Source organism: Chondrus crispus, genomic scaffold (assembly GCF_000350225.1).
Source record: "Chondrus crispus Stackhouse genomic scaffold, scaffold_3, whole genome shotgun sequence".
Lineage (NCBI taxonomy): Eukaryota > Rhodophyta > Florideophyceae > Gigartinales > Gigartinaceae > Chondrus > Chondrus crispus.
The window spans coordinates 194,823-203,078 of NW_005179158.1; the positions used below are offsets into that span (position 1 = coordinate 194,823).

Here is an 8,256-nt window from a genome sequence, read left to right on the forward strand (position 1 = left end):
TACGGGCGAATCAACTGGCGCTTGCGCGGGCCCCGCCACTCCAGTGGACGGTTGCAGGCCGTCGCGAAGGCGTCGCCGCGGTTGGAAGGCGGGACCGACCGGCGCCGCTGCCGGAGCCCGAGGCGGGCTCAACGGCTGTCTGTACGCGCGCACAGCAGAAGTGTCGCGATGACCGTCCATGGGTTGGTTGAAGAGCCGCTGTAGGGGGATGTCGTCGTCGCTGTCGGAGGAGGTTTCTGAGTTTGCAGGGGAGTGTTGGGGAAGAATTAGGGGGTCAGTGTGGATCGCGTGGGGAGAATCGGAAGACGCGCTCTCTGAATCGGATGAGCCCGCAGCGTTATATACCGCCAGCTCGCTGACGAGCCAGGGGGCATGATCGTCCGCACGGAGCGGCTTCTGTCCCCGCATCGTACGCGATAGAAGGAAACGTCCGGAACGGACCCTCGCGGTCGAGTAGAGGGTCGCTACGGGAACGTAGCGAAAGCTAAGGGGAGAAGTCTGTAGTATAATGACCGGCGCGAGCGCGTGGAGGTCATCAGACGGCCGTGTACGGTATACACGTGGCGGTTGGACCCACGTGTAGCGAGCGCGCGCGCATGCCGAGCGGTCGTAATCTGGCGTACGTGTACAGTAGTGCACGTGTCGTCCGAGCGGTAGCCTACGCGTGTTACGTGTGCGCGTTAGCACACGTGTCGCCTATGCGGTAATCTGTAAGCAACAGGCGTGTACAGTAGTGCACACGTGTAGTAGCAGCGTTCGTGCGGTAGTAGTAATTATGGCGCTACCTTTTTAATTGTGTACAGTACCCGGCACGCACTAGGCGGCAGGTACTGTACTACTGTACTGGGACAGGTGTCCGAGGCGTCCCTCTGCGGAGTTAAGACCTGGAACCCGTCCCCACCAGTAAACGGGGGCAAGCACGCCCTCGTCCCTTTCGCGCCTATATACGTCCGTTTCGGTTGTCTATCGCGCGCGCTGGCTTCTAATCCGTTACCGGTCGCTCCTGTTCACGCACCACGGGGCGACTGCGCGTAACTGGCCAGTGAGCCACTCCCTTTTCGCGAGCTCGTCCAATCGGTTCAATTAGCGCGTCGCGTCCACGCCGCGTGCTCCCTCAATATAGCCTCCGCCTCTCACCCAACCCAGGGCGGAGAGGAGTTATCGCACATCCATCTCGTATCATGGACATGCAATGTATTAAGTGTCTTATCATAGGAGACAGACATGATGTCTGTCTCCTACATGTAATGTTTCTATTGCATGTTTCATCTCATCTTTCTGTTTCCATTTGTATCATACTGTTTATTTCAACCTCACGATGAAGCTTGTGCCCAAAAATGTGTTCTGTACTTAAGCTGTCTGTCTGCTAGTGGAGTTCAGTTTGAAGCAGAAGTTACCCGTTCCCAGTTCTTGCTCTACTTTCTTGTTCCGTTAAAGTTATCTCTGCTCCGATTCTACTGTTCCCCCGATCGTCGCCAACTTCTCTTAGATACTACCCCATGAGGGACGTTTTGGTTGTAGGACCAGTTTCGGTACGCCTCCACTGTTCTCGTATACCCGTCTCGGACAAGTTGACCACCCCCGGACGTGTGGCAGGACAGCGTAGTGGAGACGGTAACCCTCGCCGGCGATAAGATTCGTGGTAATTATCGATCGCGGGGACGGCCTAATGAAAGGGGGGGTTATGCAGAGCATTGTATCGCCCCATTTTATAACGGTACGAGAAGCACAAGTGGCCCCTTCCCCTATTCAGGTGGCTCCTCCGATTGATAGTTGTTCAATGCAAACTCAGAAAAATGATGCGATCCAATTGTGGTCGATCTAATCGTGAATAAAGAGGAACAGAGTGAACGAACGAAGAAATGATGGCGTGAGGCAGGTGGGATATCAAGAAAGAGGAGATGTTGAATTTTATTTTTCTTTTATTCTCCCACTCTCCAACTTTGTATGGTTTCAAACTACAGCGTTCATTGGATGGTTCTTAACAAGGTGTGACGAATTTTGAAAGACTGTGCACAGGGAGAGGGGCGTGAATAGGGACTTGATGATGGGGCACGGCAAGAAGGGGTCATCGAATTTATTGTTTCCGTGCTACAGAAGTTTGCGCTGCTGCAAATCCCTGGAACCATTATACGAATCGGCTCCTGGGCTTTTCTTCATATCTCTGTAAGAAAAGCTAGTGTCTAGATGACAAGTGACCTCATATGAGGCTGCATTTGAACTTACTGTTCCCGATTTGCGCTTCCTCAACAAGAAGGAAATTGATACTCTTGCCACCGCAGTTTAATTCGGCGTCTGCTTTGCGGAAGGATGGAGTTTGGTGAGACCAGCCAGCCATTTTTAGAATGCCTAAAAAGAAGCCTTTTGACCAATCTCAAAACGTTGTATGTTGATATCTTCGAGACCAAAAGGCCTGTGTAAATGTCAAATAAAATGTCAACCGGGTATTGAAACTTGGTCAGATTTTTAGTCTTTCTATATATTCACAACTACTATGCCAATGTTTTGCAATATGTTATTGCCGAGGGGATGCACGTTAAAGAAATGGCGCCGAAACTGACTTTATAAAGCTTGGATTTAAAAACGTTGCCCGTAAAGTCACGAAAACGCGTGTTTTGGCGGCGATTTGCTTGGATTTTCTGAACGCAAAATTTTCAAACAACGCGTTTGGCAAAACTCACAGCATACCGAAAACTCGGGGCATGTGAGTTTTCCGCGAGGTTCACATCCGCCTGATCACAGCAGTGCCGGATCGACCCGTCTTGAAGGAAAACAAAGTGGGGTTTCCGTTCTTTTCAGCACCACAAACGAGTCTCAGACTGCACGGGTCGTGTCGATATGCGTCATGGACGCCCCTATCGCTTCATCTGCGCAGAGCCCATCAACGGATCAAAGCGCGACAGGATCTGCAACAGATGCCGCCGAAGCAACCGCGAAAGATACACAAGTAGAAGCTTCTAACAAGCGGGCCTCTCCAAACGGCCCCCCTCAGCCTGTCAAGAAGACGAAACACACCACCCTTTCGACTGAGAACCTTTCTATCCTTGTGGCGAGCTACAATATTCGCTTCAGCGAGTATTCGCGCAGGTGCACATGATCCTTCGGGCGGCACAACGATGTACCAGACTTGCGTTTGTTGCGGGCAGGTACCTTGAAGGAGGTCAGTCCGCAAAACTCGTGGAACTTTTCAATCTCGGGTTTACTTTACGTCCAGCGAGTTTTTCGGCAAATGGAAAAAAACGTGTTATTTTACGGACAACGTTTTTACGTCATGGCGTCATGCAGTATTTTGTAATGCAACGACACTAACATGCTACTGCTAACAAGCAGGCGGTTATCATCTTCCTGCCCTTTTCGCGGAGGGAAATCCCAAGAATAGACTTGCACAGTTTCCATACTGTACGCTGCATATATGCTCAAGGCGCGGAGTGCTCTACTTCTGTACAATCTCAGTCTCGACACGTCGCATCCGCTTCATCTTTATCTGGCCGCCCGGAATGGCACGAGTGTTCTCAATGGAGTCCTCGAGGAGTGGTATCCTTGGGGAAAAACAGCCTCAGAATATTTACTGCCCGGTTATTTTCTCGAAACGAAGCTTAGTTTATGGCCTCTTCAGGCCAGTCCGAACCTGTATACTGTTTCTTATTGTCTTCATCACATACAACAATGCATGAATCCTCTTTGGATATCCCAATGAACCTCCTTGATGTCTTCCTTCCTTTAAATTTGGAAGCTTTCTCTACAACGACAAGCTCCAGAATTTCCGGGACCGAGGAAAACGTGTTGTACTCACTTCGACCTTTCAGCAGAACCACACGCACCCATGAAGCAAGGGCTAATACCACAAGCACCAGTGCAGTTGTCGCCAGAACTGCGAATGTAGGTATAGCTATCCTAAGATCGATCGTGCTGACGTTCCTGATAGCCTGTTTGCGATTAAGAGTGACGTTCTGCAAAACTTCACTCACCGCCATGCTGCTGAGTCTAGAAGGTCCACCATTGAACCCAACTGCACTTAGGAAGGCGACGTTGGCAACATACCCAGCTGGGTCTCCCTTGGCTATCGCCGAGGGAATTCTATTGCTTTCTTCGTTCATCGTTTCGATGTCCGGTATGAGGACTACGTAGTAAGCTGTTCCCGTATCGATTTCGGAAATGCCCCATGCCGCACAAGACGTTCTATCAGTCTTATAGCAGTACATATCTTTCACTTCCATTGGGCACGAGTCTATAATTGGCTCAACTTTGCGGGGACCACCCGAAGCAGGGCCTTCGCCGAAGGGGTTATCGATGGCGTCAAGAACGCAATCTAAATCAGCGCTGTTGCTCATTCTGTATGAGCGGCTCACCCAGGACTCGTTGAATTGTTTCTCGTTGACACAGATACCGCCGGGGTAAAGTTGAACAAGTTCCTCTTTCTTGTCATCTAGAGTCAAGTCTCTGTATGCATAAGAATACACGAAACCGTGGGTAAAGTTTTTTTCCGTACATCGGGAAGGGTCCGTAAGTGCAAGAATACGTTTGCTGACCATTCGTTTGCATGAGTCGCCGCTACACCCAGGAGGCTGTAGTTCAAATTCGTTTGCGAAATCGAACTTCGTCGGCATGCCTGTGAAATTAACAACCGCCCCATACATCCTATTTTCAAACTCCGGAACTGTTTCGCCATTGATGCAAAAGCCCAGAATAATGACAGCAGCAGTAGAGAGCATGATGAGAAAAGCAAGAAAACGGACGAGCAGGATCGGGCCAGTGGGTCCCCCGGTTAGTGCTGCCCATCTGGTGGTTGCCGGGCGAATGGGGCAGCGATAGTCGTAGAGCAAGGCAATATTTGCAGCTGCACAGAGTAGTTGAGCATGGTATCTGATAATGCCCAAGAGAAGGATGTCGAAAATCAGAGCTGCGAATCCCGATACCAAGCTGGAGTTAACCTGGAGTGTGAGGACGGATTCGCCATTGATCGAGTTCATATGGGAGGATGAAGCGCGTCTTCCGGACTTCGTCCTAAATGAAAACTCCAACCGGGGCGGGCATGACGTGAAGTGCGGGACTGATTAAGTAGTGAAGTTATTCAGAAGGCAATCCTTCTTGCGAGAGAATTAGTTCGCGCATATTGAGACGGTTTTAGCATGCCTGCCTACACAAATTGTGATGTGTTCGGAAGGTGCGTTACGTTTTGACGCGCAAAATCCGCATCTGTTGTCGAGAGGGTTACGAATGCTGTGCCTTCGAGTGTCGCCTGCTGCGAGGGGCAACCATGAAGCCCTAGGACGGCATTTACCTGTGCAGCGAATCCTGTATACAGTATTTCCGCGAAGTAATTGAGAGGCGGCAACAAACGCGATCGATCGTGGGACCTGCGACTTCTGTTTATGACATTGTACGCGTCTCTGTACACGCTAGCGTGTACCCTTCGAAGGGTACCACTGAAGGGTACAGCGTCGCCGTCGAGCATGCAATGGCCGTTGTAAACGGAGCACCGCCGCCGGGTTGCTATCTCGCATCCTATGCTGCCCGCAACGGTGGATTCAATGAGCAGCTGCCACTACAGTTTAGTCGGGATCGGATCATGACACGCTACAATCATACAGTTGTATCATACTGTACATACAATCATACAGTTGTATCATACAGTTGTATGATTGTATGTACAGTCATACAACAGTCTCAGCAGTAAGTATCTAGTTTCAGAATTTACAGCGCTGTCAACAGATTGCGGACAATATTATATGTTCGTCAATCTTTAATGTAATGATCCTTGTTCTCAGTAATTGATTAATAATTGTGGAGGTGCTTTGTTAGGGTGGAAACGGGGTACGTCGTCCCGTGTCTTACCCGTGTGTGTTTTTTTGTGATGTGATGCCTCTCTGCCCTCGGCCGTACAGGACGACCGAAAACCACCGCATTTATACTCTTTTTGCGCGCGGTCTACAATTACTAACTTAAACTTCCAATTACTTACACCGGTGCCAACCACGTGTCACACAACCCCCCACTTAGGCGGGGCCACGGGCCCCGGCCACTCAAATTTTGCCTTTGATTTTGATTTTGATTTTGATTTTTTTCACCCTCCAGCCTATATCAACACAGACCTGGGGTTCGAACCCCCCTTTCCTTCCTGTGGTATCTGCCGTCGCTCTCCGTTCGCCTTTCTCGCTCCACCCCAGCTTCTGTTTAGCTCTTTCGGCCTCCTGGTTCCTGCGCTGCTTAGCTCTCGCTGCTCTTCCGCGTTGCCTCCGTGGTCCTCGTCGTAGCTTAGACCTCCTGTTCCCGCCAGATCGAGAGGCACGCAGGTGGGGTTTCAGTCCCCGTGTGCCCTCTTTGGCCCCCCTCATAGCGTAATACGATGGCGAGAACCAAGCAGACAGCGGCGAAGAGCACGGGAGGTAAGTGCCCGCGGAAGCAGCTCGCTCTGAAAGCTGCACGTTTCGCCAGCCGCGACCACTTAATGTTCGAGCTCTCATCTCGAACAGATGTAACCAAGGTTTCCAAGACGGGCTCCATCTCCTAGGGTCCCCAAACCTTGCCGTCAAGTACTGGGATCTTTTAGTCCGCAACAGCCTCCTCTTTGAGAGGACCGGCTCTCCGTCGCGTCGAATCCGAGATTTCCATGACGCTGGAAAACACCTTAATCAAGATGAAGTCGCTCTCCGCGGGTCGGGTCTTCGTAGTCCATCTCTCGGACTCCTCTTGAGGCTCGACCCGGGTGTTTATGTCGCGACTTTAGAAGGTTTGCCCCACATAATGCACAGCATCTGCGTCTCGACCATACATTCCATTGTACTTGATTGTATGGAGGGGTTTCCGCTTCGGCTCTGCGCCGGCGCGGTCAAAGCATGCGTTGGAGCCGACGGGATCTTCGTTGGCGTCTCCGAACTGCGCCAAGTTCTCGTCGTCACCCCTTCCAAGAAGAAACGGAGCAGAATTGGACGCGCAAGCAGCCGCAGAGCGCACAAGAAAGCCGCGATTCGGGGTTCGGGAAGTTCCATTCAGCATTAGAGGTCATTGGTGATTTCCGTTGTCTCCATGACCCACTCTCTATCTACTCGTAGCAAGTAATCAGCAATTCATATGCATTTCACTATCTTTCAATTCAAAGCGTAAAAATCCCTAGTCATTTGCCTCACTGAAGGTGCAACGGTTGCCTCCTGTAGAGGACCAGCCTTCTGGCATGTATCTCCCTTCTCGAGTAGCGTTGATGCGGCGACACTAGAGTGTACCGCGGATGGCGCGCACGAGCAACTCGGCATGGGCCATAGAACTTTGACAAAGCGATAGGCCATTTCTGCATGGGCCCGAGGGCGGCCCCTTTTGCGACCAACACTTCGTCGCCCACATTGAAAGTTGCTTCGCGACCGTCTGTTAATGTGGTTGCAGCTCTGCGCCCGATTATTCTTGTTGCCCGCATCGCTCTGGCTTGCAGGAGTTCCATTTGCCGGTGGCGGATCTCGGAGACTCCGAAGAGAGGCTCTTGGTCTCCAGGCGCCATCCTGGGCAACACCCCATAAAGCAGCTCGAACGGGGACAATCCCACCGCCATCCTCCTGCGACGGTGTCCATATAGGACTTGACGTAGAGCATCGTCCCACTCAACAATTGCAGGCGAGGCACCGAGAATCATCTTACGGACTGCTCTCTTCAATGTGCCGACCATCCGCTCTGCCCGTCCGTTCGACATAGGCGCATAGGCGAGCACTGTCTTCCACTTAATCCCGTTTCGTGCCATGAAGGTATTCAAGACCGACGCTGTGAAACAAGTAGCGTTGTCCGAGACAACGACACGTGGTAACCCAAAACAGTGGATTATCTCTTCTTTCACGAACTTCAGCACCTCCTCTGCCGTCGAGGTGACGGTGGCCTTCGCAATTGGCCAGCCAGTCAGGTGCTCCACGGCAATAAGGATGTACCTCCGTCCAGAGGGCGTACGAGGCAATGGTCCCGCAAAATCGATAGAGTATGTATCAAATAACGAAGTCATGGGAAATCGAAGGGTGGTCTTGTACTTCGGAATTGGTGTGGCTTTCTGACAACCGTCACAACCCCGAACGTAGTCGTTCACGTCTCGGTGGACGGCAGGCCACCAATATCGGTCCAAGACGAATCTCTTCGTCGTTTGCAGATCCCAATGGCCTATTTCGTCGTGAAAGGCTCTAATGATCCTTCTGCGAGCCCCTATAGGCGGGATAGCGCGTAGTCCATTGTTGGTCCTACGGAACAGTTGTCCATTACAAGCCATGAAACGTTTGGCGCTTCGGC

General features: G+C 51.4%; 3 protein-coding genes across 3 annotated transcripts; 2 read left to right on the forward strand and 1 right to left on the reverse strand.

Annotated features, from left to right (window-relative positions):
• Nucleotides 1-2,845: 2,845 nt before the first annotated feature.
• Nucleotides 2,846-3,097, forward strand: CHC_T00005527001 (hypothetical protein). The gene has a single exon (XM_005716630.1). It carries the CDS (start codon nucleotides 2,846-2,848, stop codon nucleotides 3,095-3,097), a length of 252 nt encoding a protein of 83 aa, XP_005716687.1.
• A 499-nt stretch (nucleotides 3,098-3,596) lies between these two features.
• CHC_T00005528001 (hypothetical protein) lies at nucleotides 3,597-4,970 on the reverse strand. Its single transcript, XM_005716631.1, has one exon. It carries the CDS (start codon nucleotides 4,968-4,970, stop codon nucleotides 3,597-3,599), a length of 1,374 nt encoding a protein of 457 aa, XP_005716688.1.
• A 1,376-nt stretch (nucleotides 4,971-6,346) lies between these two features.
• On the forward strand, nucleotides 6,347-6,511 carry CHC_T00005529001 (hypothetical protein). Its single transcript, XM_005716632.1, has one exon. The coding sequence runs from the start codon at nucleotides 6,347-6,349 to the stop codon at nucleotides 6,509-6,511; it is 165 nt and encodes a 54-aa protein (XP_005716689.1).
• The last annotated feature ends 1,745 nt before the right edge of the window (nucleotides 6,512-8,256 follow it).